Below are 17,288 nucleotides of genomic sequence, written 5' to 3'. Positions count from 1 at the left end.
CTTGTCGTCCAGGTCAGCACAGTGATCAAACAATGCTTCCTGAGAGAAAAACAAAGAAATCAGCCGTTTTAATTTTCCTCTGGTTGGTAGAAGTCCAGTGTCTGCAGATAATGCATATAGCTCTACAGTCAGAACTTGGAAGACTGCAGGGATGAGCAGAGAATCCTCTTTGGCAGAGCATCATTTTATGTTCTTTGGAATGCATCCCCAAGTTCGACAAGGTAAGGATGCATATCTTCAGGTTAAATAGGGACATGATCTCTAAGTAGGTTACTCAGCTTCAAATTACATTGTTGCACCAATTGACACTTTTGGCTAGACACACAATCACTTGTACACTGTCACATTAAACTTTTACATGCTTCTTCTCAGGTGTCGTTTCAGGCTCCAATCCAGACAATTCACAAACAGGTTAATCTGGTTCTTGCAACTACAGTTCGCCCTTTGCAAGGTATGCAGTAGGCATGACTATATAAGACAAATCTGAATCTCATTCACTCTTTCAAAGGAAAGAATGCCAACTGCAGAACTGTGTAATGGATATAAAGGAGTTCCATATAAGAATTTCCCAATGTAGCCGGGACCCTAATACAATCAAACAAAGGTTGCTACCAACCAGTGGGGACAAGACTGACAGCTTTGTGAAGAAACTCACAAATGGAAATAGGTTGCCTTGTGGTACTCCAACCATATGGAAATTGGATTTGTATCCCTAATGCTGCATCACTGGTGGGTTCAGTAAAGAGAAGGTGGGTAAAGCGTGCCAGTAAAAATACCCATGGCACTGTGCCAGAAGTGTAGGCTGGAACTTTCAGGCTCACATTGGGGCATGGGCACAGTGCTGCTATTTATGCCCCCATGTTAGGTAAAGATTTGGGGTAGTACCCTTAGGGTGCACTACAACAACCTTAGCCTCCTGGCAATAGAGACCCAACCTTTGGTATAAATCTTAACTACACAGGTTGGTAGTGTGGATGAGCAGCCAGTCTTATCTCTAGAGGGGTCAATGTGTACAGTAGAGTAGTTACACAGAGATTTGCAGCGACAAGTATTCAAATAAACACTGATACTCAAGGTTTCTTGATAAAACAATTATTAATTTATTTAACAATCAGTTAAACAATCCTTCTTCAGAAGGGAGCAATATAATAGCTCAAATACACTTCAGAAATACACACTCTTAGGTTTCTCAGAATCAGCAAATACCCATTGGGGATGGCACACAGACACTTCTACACCCTCGGGTGACTTAAATAGCTATGACACTGTGGACATTAATATATTACTGTTGCATTCAGAGTAGGCTTATGAGAGTGTCAAATGAAAGGGTTATTAGAACAAACAAGAGATCACAAATATTCTTAAGCAGGCAAAAACATTTAGACCCCCAATGCAGAGTAAGTTAACCCCTTGCTGGAAGGACAGGTGCAACACAATAACAGAGGAGAGAAGAGTCATTCAGGGAATCAGGCTAAGCCAATGTCAATGGGCAAACGTCTATGTGGACTGAAGCACTTCTTGCAGGTAAGTAAAAGTCTTTGCACAATCTTTTAGAAGTCTTTGAAGAAAAAGAAGAATCAAATGTAGGGCCACAAGCCATTCGACTTGTGAAGGTAGAAGATGCAAGCAACTCTACAACAAGAGGTAAGTTCTCTTAGTCTGTAGTTAGAAGAACAATGCAGCAGATGACTTCCTGTGCAGCTCTGCAGATCCTGTTCCTGTGCTGCCACAGTCGTGGGGACAAGAGGGAGGACTTCTGGGGACTCCTGCACTGCAACGGGACGGTCACCGACAGCAACCAAACAAGTGGCACTTCAGTGTTTCAGCTCCTTGCGTCTACCGCAAATAGCAACACTGCGGTTCCTGGCTGTCGAGTTGGGCTTTCTTTGCATCTGGGGTCCAGCGCTCTGTTGAGGTGGCTCAGGCTCAGTCAGTCCAGCTTCCTGGAAGTCCAGAGGATCTTCCTGGAGCTCTTGGCCAACTTAAAAGCAACGCCGACAATCTGGTGTTCCTCTCCCTGGCTATTCGGTTCCAGCAGCGACTGCAGTGGAAATTCAACCAGCTCCGAGAGGATGTCCAGGTGGCCTACTTTGGAGTTTATTGGTCCCACCAACTCAAGGGGAGAAGTCGTCCTTGCAGGGCTTTTCTAGTCGAGGCAAATTCAGAGCTTCAGCACAGCAGCAGGGCTTCACCGGGGAAAGCAACGGTCCAGGAGTTGCAGCAGGTGTCTCTTCCAAATTCTTCTTTGGATTCCTTCGTCCAGTGGTTGACTCTGCTTTCCAAGCCAAAAAGCCTCGCCTTTTATACAGGTTTCTCCCATTCATTCCAGCCTAGCCGTCAGTCACCCAGCAGGGTGGCTGTCCTTCCCGGACTGCCAGCTGGCCAATCACCAAAGAGTGCATTCCTGTCTCCTAGGAGACTAAGGACAGGGAGTTTCGGGCACCTCCCTCACTTCCTGCCCTGCCAGAGGCAGGTTTCACTTGTGAAGCCCGCCAAAGACAAAATGAACAAAGGGACCAAACCTGGTTTGGCGCGCAGAGTAATTCTCAAGAAGGACCTAAACAACAAGAAATGGCGAAAAAGGAAGTCCGGGGCCATTTTGACAAGAATGCCACCCATGTGTGCTTCACTGCAGCTGCGAACGCAGCCCGCGGTAAAAACACATCACGGTAGTAAAAAGTAAACCACTGCCATCAGCCATTAATTTTGTAAAGGGTAACATCAAAAGGTTACATGAGAAGCTAGACAAAGGGGATACTAAGTAACCCCTCCAGCACCCTATTGTAAAATAGTGTGTGCTGGATCTAGATAGTTACAAATATAAGTAAAGTCAATTTCACTTTACTGCTCTAGGAAACAGTAGTTTATCCAAAAGTAAGGTATTTAAACCTTGAGAAATCTGAAAGACTTCCCTGTGCCACTGCACTGAAGGTGCTGTGTGACGCAATGCAAAAAGATGCCTATGTAGTTTGTCAGACTCCAAAACCAAAAGAAAAACAGTTTAAATCACATTAAAATACACGAGAGAGTGGGAAAAAGGTCTCACTCTACAGGTTAAACATTTAAAAGTCCTAGAGTCCAGCAAAATGCTGGAGGTCTCTAAGGTAGAGAGGAGAACAAGTTACTTACCAAGCGGTAACATTCTTTCTACTGGATGTTCCTCCAACGTATTCCACATCTTTGACATGTAATGTCCACAGCTGTGCTGCTTGGGAAATTTTTTCGGCAGAGGGCGTCCTGCTTCGATGGCGTTGGGTCGATGTCCCTCGAACGCTTCCGTCGAGGGTGACATCACCGGATGTTGTGATTAGGACCCACGGCGCCCGTAGCCTCCGTTTATGTTTTTCTCCTCATAACGTGTAACATGCTCGTACACAACGACAGCTTGACTGCACATAACCTTGCCGAAACGCAAGCTGCAAAAGCATAGGAAATTCTTCACAGGGGCAGGCTGGGAGGGCGATGTGTAATACGTTGGAGGAATATCCAGTCGAAAGAACGTTACCAGTTGGTAAGTAACTTGTTCTTCGAATGGATTGTGTCCTCCAACGTATTCCACATCTTTGACAGACTGAATGGAGGAGGGAGAAGAATTTAGAATACCAAATCAGATGGCAGAATAAAGCACTGCTTTACCAAAGGCCATATCCTGACCATGGAGCGTATCCATGGAGTGAATGGAAGACCACGATGCTGCGTCACAAATATTCTTAATAGGATCTCCCCGCTGCAGGGCTGTGGATGTAGCCACGCCCTAGTGGAGTGAGCTCTCAACCCTTCCGGAGGGTCCTTGCCCGTAAATCTGTAACGTTCAGTAATGGTGAGGATAATCCACCCGGACAAGGTCTGTTTAGCCCAATCAGTGTCCAGTGTATCCCACAAAAAGCTGGTTGTCCACTCTGACCCTGGACATCCTAGAGATATAAAAACTCAAAGCTCTCCAAAGGTCCAACCTATGAAGACTCTCCTCATCCTTAACAGGATGACGGGGAGGATAGAAAGCAGGAAGTACCACTTTCTGGCTCAGATGAAACTCAGACACTACCTTAGGTAGGAGGGACGGACGTACCCTCAGTACAACCCTATCCTTGTGGAACACAGTAAAGAGTGGCTTAGATGACAGTGCCTGCAATTCACTCACTCTGCGAGCAGATGTAACTGCAACCAAGAACACTGTCTTAAAAGACAACAGTCTCAAAGGACAAGAGTGCGGTGGTTCAAACGGAGCACCCATCAGGAATTTCAAGACCAAATTCAGATCCCAAAGTGGCACCTGAAACGGGGACGGCGGGAACACATTCGCGAGCCCTTACAGAAATTGGGAAATCAAAGGAATCTTAAAAAAAGAACATTATTCAGACAAGTGCTTGAAAACGGACAGCGCCACCAGGTAACCTTCAATGGTACCCACTTAAAGACCCCTGTGGGCCAAAGAAAGCAAGAAAGAAAGAACCATTGGAATGGAACACTGAAAAGGATCAACATTGTTTCCTCTGCACCAGTCGCAAAACATACGGCAACGGTACAGGGATTTGGTTGACGGCCGCCTGGCCGAAAGCAACACCTCCATCACGTCATCCGGGAGGGTCCCAATCCTTATATCTCAACCTTTCAGAAACCAAGCGTGAAGGTTCAGAGTCTTGACCTCTGGATGGAGAACCCGACCTCCCCTTGCGTGAGAGACGATCCTCTCTGTGGGGAAGACAGCGTGGGGGGGGGCAGATAGACATTTCTAGAAGGTCCGGGTACCACGCTCTCCTGGCCCAATCCGGAACAATGAGGATCATGTGGGATCCGAACCTCCGCAACCTCCTTAGCACCTGAGGAATGACGGGGACCGGAGGAAGCGGGAACAGAAGTGGGAATGACCAATCCACGATGAATGCCCCCTCCCCTAAAGCTCCTCTCGGAGGAAATTCCCTTGAGGAAAATCTCTTGCACTTCCGGTTGGCACTGGTCATGAACAGATCCACTTGAGGGGTTCCCCAAAGGGCAAAGATCTCCAGAAGGACTTCCTGAGCCAACACCCACTGGTGGGAGACCGTGCTTTGCCTGCTCAGAGCGTCCGCCACCGCATTCTCCTCTCCGGCTAGATGAACTGCCAAGAGTGATATTCCTTGCTGTATCGCCCAGACCCAGAGCTGCATCACCTCTCTGCATAGCGGGAGTGACCCTACCCCCCCTTTTTTTGTTGAGGTAATGCATGGCCACGGTGTTGTCCATCATGATCAGGACACTCTTCCCCCGCACAGACGGCAGGAAAGCCTTGAGGGCCAGCTTGATGGCCCTAAACTCCAACAGGCTATTGTGAAGTACGGACTCCGATGGAGACCAACGATATCTGGCGGTCAGATCGTTGGCATGAGCTCCCCGTCCTGTGAGGGAAGCATCCGTCCATGGTTGCCAAAACGGCTCCCCCTTCATCAGATTCCCTTCGCTGGCCCACCACAGAAGATCCTGCGATACAGAGAGTGGAATCTGAACGGGATCTGACATATTGCCAGAGAATTTGCGACCACTGCATCTTGAGAACCCATTGAAGGGATCTCATCCTCAGTCTGGCCTCTGGCACCAGAAAAATTCAGGATGTCATGAGGCCGAGCAACCTTAGGAATTCAAAAGCCGGAAGACTCTGGGCACGTTGAAATGTGTTGACCATCTGTACAATGTGATGAGCCCTCAGCTTGGGAGGCGAGCACTTCCAAGGATGTGTCCAACACAGCCCCGATGTACTGGAGCTGTTGGGAAGATGTCATATGCGACTTCTTGAAATTGAGGGAGAAGCCCAGCTTGTGAAGGGAGCACCAGGTGAGGATGAGATGATCTAAAGCTTGTTCTGGAGAATGTGCTCGTACCAACCAATCGTCCAGGTAGGGGTAGACGTGAACCACCCCCTCTCCTGAGATACGCTGCCACCACCACCATTAGCTTGATGAAGACCCTTGGGCGGAGGTCAATCCGAATGGAAGGACTCAAAACTGAAAGTGCGAGTTGCCAGCCGCAAACCTCAGGTATTTTATGTGCTTTGGATGAACCGGCACATGAAAATAAGCATCCTATATGTCCAGAGACACCAACCAATCCTGAAGTCGAAGGGCCTGAAGGACCTGAGAAATAGTGACCACCTTGAACTTGTCCTTCCTGAGTAACTTGTTCAACCAACCAAAGTCCAAGATGGGTCTCAGTCCCCTGTCTTTCTTTGGAATCAATAAATATGGGGAATACCATCCCTAGTTCCTCTCCGCCACAGGCACCAGTTATATAGCACCTTTCTCCAGCAGGGTCAAGATTTCCTGCACAAGGAGCGGATCTGGAAGCTTCAAAGAGAGATTCCCTGATGGATTGTCATGAGGCCGCTTTAGGAAGGGAAGGCAGTAGCCATGGGCTATTGTATCCAGAACCCACACATACGAAGTAATAGCTTGCCATTCTTCAAGATGCTGAGACAGTCTGCCCCCAACAGGCGAACAATGCAACATGACCTCATAGCTGTTTTGGATCGGCTGTGGCAGCGCCTAAAGGCAAGGAGGCAGCTGCCCGAGTGGCTTTGCTACCTCTAGCTCCCCGTCCACCAAAGGTTCCTTTACAGTGATCCCTTTGATTAGCGGCTCCTCTTGTTCTACCAAAAGAGGAGTAGTAACGAAAGGAACCCCCCCCTCCACTGTTGTCCCCTAGGACGAAAAGGCAGAGGTTGACGCACAGCTATCGGCCAAAGATTTAGCAGCAGCTTTGGAGGTCTGCAACCTATCAAGGCTCTCGTCAGCCTTGCTGCCAAACAAATGAGAGCCATCAAAGGGCATGTTCAGAAGATGGGCTTGCACATCCGGAGCAAAACCAGACTTCCGCAAACATGCAAACCTGCGTATCACGGTGCTCGCAGCCATGGACCGGCTAACAGCCGTGTCCAACCCAGACTAAAGGGATTCACACATGGCATCCTTGCCATCCTGTATAAGAGCAAGGAACCCATCCCTTTCTTTCCACTCGGGAATATGATCAGCCGCTAGAGAGACAATTCCACAGAGTGTGTGAAAATCTTTCCAAGGCACAGGTGGAGTTGGCCGACTTAAGTGCCATACTCCCAGCAGAAACTACCTTGCATGCCCAACCATCGAAGTGCTTGTCGTCCCCATCGGGAGGGATGGTAGGGTACACCACCTACCTCGCGGTGGCCATAGCCGCCTGAACCACCAAACTCTCCGGAGTAGGGTGAGTGGATAGGTAGCTGAGGTCACTACCGGATGCGTGGTATTTCTTAGTATTTATTTTTTTATTTTTAAACTTTTTGTATTATTATTTGTTAACACTCCAAATATTACAAACGTTGAGGACATCCTCAATTAAGCTTCACATCATTAAATTACATGTTAAACATTTCGGTCCTTCCCTCTCCCACCCCCTTAACTCAAGCCCCTGCTTCCATGTCACTGACTTACTAATCTTCAGGCATATCTACTTCGATTCTCTCACCTGTGTCATCTCCACTATGGTCGGCCTGGGCAGGTCCCACCATCGAGGCCACCAGTTGTCTCCATGCTATCAGGGGTCCCGTCTCCTCCCCCACTGATTGCTTCGTACCAAGCAGCCGTTCCTGCCTCTGCCCACTTCATGAGGTCCGCCCACCACATCTCAATTCTAGGCCGTTGGGCTGCCTTCCAGCAAATTGCAATTCTCCGTTTGGCCAGGATGTAGGCCAGATCTTTCATTTACTAATGTGTTTCAGGTTGCGTGGTCTGGTAAAACCCCCCCAGCATGCTTGCCCAAGCTGACTCTACATCCAACGTGATCCCTTTTTCCGCTAGGCGTGTCTTCAGTTCTGTCCAAAATCTACCCACCTCCGGGCAAGCCCAAAATATGTGTATCATCCCAGCATCCTCCTACCCGCACCTTGGGCATTTCTGTGCCACCGGGCCTCCAAACCTGGTGATTTTTCTGGGGGTCATATATGCCCTATGAGTGACATATAACTGAATCTGCTGCAACCTTGCGTTTCTGGACACCTCCTTGTGCTACCTTTGAACTCTATCCCATTGCCCATCCGACATGGGTTCTCCCATCAGGACACGCCTAGCGGAAAAAGGGATCACGTTGGATGTAGAGTCAGCTTGGGCAAGCATGCTGGGGGGGTTTACCAGACCACGCAACCTGAAACACATTAGTAAATGAAAGATCTGGCCTACATCCTGGCCAAACGGAGAATTGCAATTTGCTGGAAGGCAGCCCAGTCTCGCCTCAGTTGGAGTAGCTCCTTGCCCACCCTAGTCCCTAGTAGCTCATATAGTCGGGATATTTTGTGCCCACCCTCCGAAATATCATACATCATCTAAATGGTTGCATCAGGCTGTTCCGCTAGCATTGCCTCACGCCATTTCTCTTGCACCTGTCTAATAATTCTAATAATTCTGGTATAAGTAATATGTTGGCCCTTATGCACCCCAGTGTCCTCCATTCATTTTTGAAAGTCTAGTGCCACCCCTACTGCCATATATCTCTGAGGGTCGCCAGGCCCCTTGGTTCCCAATATCTGCTGATCCCTTTTATCATTTGTGAGTCCTCCCCACGTAGCGCCACTAACGGAACCTGCAGGGAGAATGGGGTTGGGTTTCCCAACATTTGTCCTGTTTTGGCCATATCTCCCATCCTAGCACCAGCAGTCTCGCCATTCCCACCACCTTGGATTTAGGCAACCACACCGTCTCTCTAAGAAAGGGGCAGGGTCCTTGTACAATAGCCTGGCTTCAGCCATTTCTTCTTTGGACAACCACCTGGCCACATATTGAAGCTGTCCCGCCAAATAGTATAACTCAAAGTTCGGTAGGTTTATACCCCCCCTATCACACAAGTTTTGTAGTTTCCACAGGGCCACCCTGTTTCTGGAGTTGTGCCATATGAAACCCCTACATAGGCTGTGGAGTTTCACAAAAAAGCGTTTGGGGATCGCGTACGGGATATTTACAAAAAAAGTAACAATCTACCATCTTGATCAAAGCCGCTCTGCCCATCATGGCCAGGGGTAGCCTGGACCAAAACCCCATGCTATTCTTGATACCTTCAACTGCCTTTTCCGTATTGTGTTTGTGTTCCTTTTCCGTCGTGTGGTATCAATTCCCAAATATCTGAACGTCTCGGTCTACCAGGGTATCAGCAGGACCGGTAGGGTCAGCGGTAGGGTCCGTCGATATCTCCCCAGGGGGAACATGCTTGATTTCTTGGGGTTTACTGCTATGCCCGAGAGGGTGGCGTAACGCTCCATCACCTCCAGGACATACTGCAAATTTTCCTCTGGGAAGCGCAAATATAGGAGTATATCATCGGCGTAGAATGATATGAGATGCGAACCCCCCGCAGTATGGATCCCTATCTCCCCGTACTGCTGTCTAAGGCAGACTGCCAGTGGGTCCAACGCGAGGATATACAACATGGGCGACCAGAGGCAGCCCTGTCTAGTACCCCTGCTGAGTTGCCATTTGTCTGAAATTGTTGCACCCGTTTTGACCCTAGCAAATGGCGAACTATATAACATTTTGACCCACCTCAGATATCCCATCCCCATCCCACATTCTTTCAGAGCCGCTAGCAACCAAGGCCATCTCACCGAGTCGAAGGCCTTGATAGCATCCAGCGAGACTATTGCCAGTTTGCCGGGGTCCTTCTCCGTTTCATCAATAATGTGGTGGAGTCTCCTATGATTGTCGGTTATGTTCCTGGCAGGAACGTAGCCTGTTTGATCGGGGTGTATCAATTTACCGATAGCTCGCTTGAGCCTGTTTGCCAGCAGTGCTGTGAGGATTTTGCCATCTTGATTGAGCATCGATAGGGGTCTATATGACCCACAATCTGTGCTTGGTTTACCCGGTTTAAGGAGCGGGATGACCACCGCCTCCCGTAGGCACTCCGGCAGCATACCATGCTCATACGCCTCATTAAGCAGGGCAAGCAGCGGGGGGAGCACCTCTTGCTTGTATGTTTTATAAAATTTGCTGGGGCGCCTGGCCGACCCCGGGGTTTTGCACGTGGGTAGGTGTTGGATCACTATCTCTAATTCTTCTAGTGTGATTGGGGCATCCAGGTCCTCCCGCTCTTGGTCATCCACTTTAGGCAACCCTATATCTTCTAGTGTTTCCTGTATCTCTTGATCCATCTTTTCCCCTGCGTCCCCATAAAGACTTTTGTAGTATCTAAAGAACCCTTCATTCACTACTCTTGGGTATCCCATATCTGCCCTTCATCCGCTTTGATCTCCCTGATCACGGGGTCGTGGGGTTTCATTTTTGTATAACCAAGCCAGCAGCCTGCCCGGCTTGTCTCCCCCTGCATTTTGACTTTCGACGTATTTTTTATAACTCAGCTTACATAATCTGTACCAATGCTCCCTGCTAGCTTGTTGTAGCTGCTTCACACGTTCCTCCTCCTCCTGTGAGGTGCCTCCCTTATGCAATATGCCTTCCAGCTCCTTCTCTGTTTCTTGTAACTCCCGTTCTATGCCCCCTTGGAGCCCTCTGGATTTAGATATGGCTGTGCCCCGTACCACCACTTTGAATGCCTCCCATAAGGTGCCTTCCGATTGTACACTCCCCGTATTAATGTCAAAGTACTCAATGATCGCCTCCCTCAGGTCCTCTCAGAATCCTGAGTCCTGCAAGGCCTCAGCTCTGAGCTTCCACGTCAGGATTCTCGCTCTAGAGGGCTGATGTCGCCACTTCAGGACCAAGAGGGAGTGGTCCGAGTGCGCTCTAGCCTTGTATTCTGCACCGGTCATTTCTCCTACCAGCTCAGAGGTGGCAAACATATAATCCAGCCTCGCAAATTATGTGGGGGGGGCATAGTGCGAATACTGCCTATCTGCTGGGTGTAGCTGTCTCCAGATATCTTCGAGTCCAAAGTCTCTCAGCAGGGCCTGTAATGCCTTTGCGGCCGGAGTGGGTCTCTCTGGTTTATCGTCTGACCTGTCCATTTTGGGGTTTAACGTACAGTTAAAGTCCCCTCCCCATATGATCACGCCGCCCAATAGGGGTCCAATTTTGCCATATAGGGTCATAAAGTAGGCCGCTGTATCTTGGTTAGGGGCGAATAAGTTCATAATGCTCACTTCCCTATTTTCCAGCATCCCCCGCACCACTGTCATTCTGCCTTCTGGGTCTATTGTGGTCTGAAGCGGCTGAAATGGTACATGAGGTGCCACCCACGTAATGACCCCCCTCGCATAAGCAGAGTATGTGGCTCCTGTGGTAATCCCTCTCCACTTTCTCTTTACTACCTCCAGCATCTCCCTAGTAGGATGGGTTTCCTGTAATAATGCGATATCAATCTTCAGCGTTCTCAGATACATCATTACTTAATTTCTCTTCAAATAGCTGTTAAGGCCCCTTACGTTCCAGGTCACCACTCTGAGGCTACCTGACGCCATCTATGGTTTGTCCCGCCTCCTCTCCCGGGTTCCCCCTCCCGCCTGATTTGACACAAGATTGGGCTCGTACCCCTCCCACTTCCAACAAAAATTCCCCAACTAACCCCCCCTCCCCTCCCTGCACAACCATAAACCACTGCACACAACCCCTTCCCTCCCCCCACCCTGCCCAACCCCAACAAGTGCCCAGCTCCATCCCTGTATCTCAGGCTCCCCCGAGTTTGGTCCTGCCTCGGAATGCCGAGATCAGGAACCCGGCAGGGTGTCACCGGTCTACCGGTGACCTAACTAATCTACTTATTGTGGGGGTATGTGGGCTAGTTCTGTTAGGCTCTCCTGCAGCTTTAGTTTCTCAAGCTCAAGGATCATGCATATATATATATATATATATGCATATATATATGCATATATATATATATATATATATATATATATATATATATATATATATATATATATAGCCCTAGTCGCACGACTCCAGTAGGCTATATCCTGTACTATATTCAAGTCCCAATGTCTTAGACTGCGACACCTTGGGTGCCACAGTCCCATGTTACTTATCTGCGCCGTCTTCTTTCTGGATACCCGATTCTTGGGGGCAGCTCTGCGTGTCCAGCCATTCCATAGTGTCCTCCGGGGTTTCAAAAAACAATGTTCTATTTTTGTGGAACACTTTCAGTTTTGCCGGGTAGATCATAAAATACTTGTGGCCTGCTTCTCGCAGCCTTCCTTTCACGGCCCCAAAGTTCATGCGTCGGCGTTGCACTTGCAGGGTGTAGTCCGGGTATGCCATTATGTTTGCCGACGCCTTTTGTATCGTTCCACCCTTGGCGGTATTTCTTAGTTAACGACTTGTTGACCGCCGGAAGAGACTCCGGGGTCTGCGAATTAGCCGCCGCCCTTTTTTGTAATGCCAAATCAAAAGGCAACACTGGGTCAGTGGCCCGACCCTGATCCAAACTATCAGTCAGGTCATCCTGATTGAATGCAAACGGAGGACCGGACCACCCGAGATATTCTGTAACTCAAGACATCAACCTCCTATAGGAGGATTCAGCATGAGCCCCAGGCTCTGGCCTACCAAACTCCACCTCAGGAGATGTGTAAAGGCCACTGGCATCATCATGCAACGACTGATGCAAGTCCTCCAACTGACTGTCTTCAGAAAAAACCATGTCAGCAGCCTCATGAGTTGCCATAGGCTCTAACTCCATATCTGACCTCTCCTCATCCTCATAAAAATCATGCAGAGAATGAAAGAACTCCTTCCTAGGGACAGGAGCGGCCCTGGAGTCCACAACAGGCCTCACAGTCTTGGATAAAGCTTTTCTCAGAGGATCCACAGTACCAGGGACTTCCACTGGCAAATTCCGGCCAAATTGCCCCAAAGGCGTTGAGGATGCCGATGGCTTCAGCGTCGACGTCGACAAAGGCGCTGAAGGCTCTGAGGGCTGGATCGAAAGCAAAGCTCTGACAGCCGCACTCGACGGACACAGCGCTGACGGTGTCGACGCCGACCTCAAGCCCTTTCCAGGCTCCTGCTGTTTCGATGGGGACGAAGACCGAGACCTGGATCTGGTACTTCTCTTGCGACCCACCGGAGCCTTGTCCAAACTGGACCTTGACGGTTCCCGATGTTTATCGCACCGAGTCCCCGGGCCCGAAGGGCGTGCGAGCATCGGACCGAGACCGCTCCCTGCCGGCTTCTATCAACGGTGCGGACGAAACTGTGCTGCGGGATTGAAAAATCATCAGCATTTGTTCCCTGAATGTCTCCCATTCCTCAGGAGTCAAGGATTTAGTGGGACAAGCCACTTTCCTCACTGAGCCCTCATCCTACGGGGAAGGTGACTGGTGACACTGCTTTCGGGAGTGCCGAGACGAGGAGGACGAGTGACGGGACTCACTCCGCGATCAAGATCCCCAGGATTCCCTCCGACGAGGAGAGTCACCCCTCGAATCGTCGGTGGAAATATCTGTAGTCTTTTGGGATTTACGAGGTTTAGAAACCCGACCTACCTGTAACTTCTCCTTACGCTGCCACAAGGCCTTGGCAGTCAACAACTGCCACTTCGAGCTGTCATCGGTATCCTAACTTTCGCCCAGACACCACAAGCAGATGAGGTGCTGGTCTGTAATTAACATTTTGGACTTACAGTCGTGGCATGTCTTAAACCCACACCGCAGAGTTGGAGGGGTAGAAGATGAACACATTTTCTTCAAAGAAGATAACACGAGGTGCGCCGAGTTCTCGAAGCAAACATGTTTGCGGACAAAACAGAACTGAGACTACGGGCGCTGTGCGTTCTATTTATAACATCCGGTGATGTCACCCTCAACAGAGGCCTTCGAGGGACATCGAACCGACGGCATCGACGCCGGGCGCCCTTCTGCCGAGAAAAATTCTGAAGCAGCACAGCTGTGGACATTACATGTCAAAGATGTGGAATACGTTGGAGGACACAATCCATTCCAAATTAGCACATTTCTGAGAATTCTCCCTAACACCCCAAATCCTGTAACTTCCAGTGTGGTTCTGGGAAGCCCAGGGCTGCTAGCTGGGACATAGGTGATTCTGCCCAAGAGCAAAACCTTTTGGTGGTTCCACCTAGCTGATAATCATTTCAAAAGATAACAGACCTCCAGACAAAATATGTTAGAAAATACTGCTCCGTATCAAGCTCTGAATCAAGGCCTAAAAATCTAACATGGACATGTATTAAACAGCAGAGTGCGAGACTATCATGTAACAACTTTCCTTTGACATGGCAACCAGAAGCAAAAGGAAGTAAGCCATTTGGAGATGCAGTACCTCTGGATCTGGATTGATGGTGGTGACACTGCTCAGGCGCATAGCAGGAACCTCTGGGAGCACAGGAAAGATCTGATCCTGCAAACAATGATTTAGTGCATCTCTCCACCAGGTGATGCTCTGAAGCCATGTGTGTGAGAGGTACTTGGAGACATTCTGATAGAATGTTGACATCCCCCGTAGGTCTTCCTTTGTCTACATGGAGAGAGAGGGAGGAGATGTCAAACTCAATGTTGGCTTTGAAGAATAGAGAAAAACATGAAGCAAAACCCATGTACATTGATACATTCCATATCCTTCATGGGGCCCAACCAATCTCTGCACATACCATCTGTTTTTCCGTCTGAGTGTATTCAACTGCAGCAAAAAGTTACTATTAGTATCAGAGTCAATTAAATCTGTAAAACCATTACTAGCCATTCCACAGGCAATCATGTATGTTTTTAAAATGCATACATTATCATGAATCACAATGTCAATAAAATCAAAGGCCATTTCACAAATGACTATATCCACCACATACCTTGGCAACAACTTTTGGTGAGCCAATGGTGCTATAAGCAGAACACAATATCTTTCATCCTTTCCCTTAAGACACTTGTATCTGAAAACTGAAAAAGTTCCATGTTGTGATTCCCTATCATTACCATTTTGGTCCACAGTATAATTACACAGATGGGTGAGAAGAAGAAAATAAACCAGGATAGAAACCAAGAGGAGAGAATCCATATAATGGTGATTCACTGTAAGCAATCAGAGCAGTACTACTGTGTCCCTCTTCCTCTACAATCTTGACATTGTGTGGTGATATCAAAGCAATGTCAAGATTTTGGTCAACAGACACCCTTCAGCAGCCAAAACAAATATTGTAACATGTAGGGCAATTACTTTACTAATTATCCATAATCCAACAACTGACAAACATGAGGCTCAAGTCACAGCTCTAAAACCCAGAATCTAGCTCTCAGACTCCTACAAAGAACCCACCCGTTCCTGCCCTCTCCACTGTCTTAGTTATCTGCCAAATCAACCTATGATATGAATTCCATTTAATTTCTCTGCTTCCATTCTCACATCCTTTCCTCCAAGCCATGCTGGCCATGCCTTATTCAAGTTAATTATTTTCCTTCATCTCACCTCGCCTCCTCCCTTTTTGCCTCCGAATGTTCCTCTAAAATGTCCAAGGCAAGACATACCTTGTGACTGCTCTCCTTTCACTCCATCCCTCTCCCTTTAAAACCCTCACCTTCGCCTCTCTAAAGTCTTACGTTTCCCAGGATTAAATTAACCCCATTCTCTGAGCTGCGAAGATATCATGTGCTCACGTAGACCAGTTTGGATATAAAACTGTAAAGGAACTGGCACAATTGACCTGCTTCTTCTCTCTTCTATTCACCTCACCCGTTTCTGAGATCTTCCCAGTATGGTACAATGTGGCTGTAATCGTACCCATCTTAAAAGAAAAAGCAATACGAAAAGCATATGTAGCGTATCTCAACCATTGTGTGTCATTTAAACCCAGGTAGTACTTAGTGCTTAGTACTCCCTAGCTATATGGTGATGGCATAACTACAGGTGTCGCTCAGTGCTTTAGCCAAATCACTCAGTGCTAACCTAGCTATAACCCTAGCGCATCTCAGCCTAAATGTGTTACCCCTACCCAGGCCATCATACAAATGCACACTGGTCTAATTGGTGTTAAACAAGCCTATTCCCCGGCTTCATAATATTCTTGCCATCACCACTTAGTATGTGCCCATTCACCACCAACCTGCTTGCCTGCTTCTTGATAAGCCTAAACACTGCAATACAGTTTAAGATGGCTCCACAACTACCTAACAAACCACCTCTAACCAGACTCAACAACCGAGCACCATACTTAGATATAAACAAACCTCAGTTACTGTTACCTACCAGTCTCTCTCGTGCCACCATAGATAGGAACCTAGGACTTCGAGCCAGACTAGCCAAAATTTATGAGCCCCTGGCCCGCTCACTGCCCACCTTACAGAACTCTAGAACACTGCCGCCTCGACCAAATTCTTTTACAAAAACCATCCGCTCACCCCAAAACCTTAACCCCACACCCCCTCATAACTCCTTCAATCAGGGCATTCCTGAACCAACACAGGACAAGCGCCATACTACCACTTAAAAAGACATAGCCATACCTCTAAAAACATAGCCAGTCCCAAAATCAAGGGAGCCTTGATCAACGCCAGATCGCTAGTAGCTCATGCTACAGAAATTGCAGACTTAATCCTTAAAGAAGCCCTCGACTTCCTCGCCATCACTGAGACCTGGCTACATCCAGCAGCAGGCCCCATGCTCATGTTGGCAGTCCCAGATAACTATTCTATCCTGAGACAAGATCGCCCCAACTCCAGAGGAGGGGGTGTCGCCATTATCCACAAGTGCAGTCTTACCATGAGACTAGCAACTTCTACCGTTGGCCTCTCATGCGAAACACTAGCAGTCAAAATTCCACTCACTATTACCCAAACCCTCAAAATCTATCTAATCTACCGCCTGCCAAGCCCCATTGGCACCTTCGATGAAGGCCTCAACTCTATTCTATCCAGCAACCTTAAAGGCTCCACTCAAGTTCTCACCTTGGGAGACTTTAATTTGGGCTACAATGACCCGGAAGACCATATCGCTAGCACTATAGTTAATACTCTTACTGGATTAGGCTTTGCGCAAAGATGCACGGCACCCACGCACTCGAAAGGTAGAACACTCGACTGGGTGCCCGATTACAATTGCCTAGCGAGTATCACAAATATCTCACCCGTAGCCTGGACTGACCACCACCTGGTATCGTTCATGCTTTCTACTGACAGACCTCCACCTCCGCCTACCATTAGGGCCCCACCTACTCTCACTAGAAACAAGAAGAATATGACAGTAGAAAGACTCATCCCGAACCTACTCCCCACACTCAACACACTCCCTGACAACCTGGACCCAGAGACCTTGGTTGAAGAATATAACAAGATCATGGCCACCTCGCTGGACCGTATCGCCCCCCCTTAAACTCAGATCCAGTAAACCGAAAACGCACCTCAA

General features: G+C 48.3%; 1 protein-coding gene across 2 annotated transcripts in view; it reads right to left on the bottom strand.

Moving 5' to 3' along the window:
- DNAAF8 (dynein axonemal assembly factor 8) overlaps positions 1 to 17,288 on the bottom strand; it is a 1,512,143-nt gene that overhangs the window by 910,528 nt on the left and 584,327 nt on the right. For both annotated transcript variants that reach the window (XM_069646874.1, XM_069646873.1), the window contains exon 12: positions 14,220 to 14,414. In XM_069646874.1, the coding sequence (XP_069502975.1) occupies positions 14,220 to 14,414 (195 nt within the window). The remainder of the gene's footprint in view (positions 1 to 14,219; positions 14,415 to 17,288) is intronic.

The sequence above is a fragment of the Ambystoma mexicanum genome, chromosome 2q (assembly GCF_040938575.1).
Source record: "Ambystoma mexicanum isolate Mex_15411 chromosome 2q, UKY_AmexF1_1, whole genome shotgun sequence".
Classification (NCBI taxonomy): domain Eukaryota; kingdom Metazoa; phylum Chordata; class Amphibia; order Caudata; family Ambystomatidae; genus Ambystoma; species Ambystoma mexicanum.
This window is presented reverse-complemented; position numbering and strand designations above follow the sequence as displayed.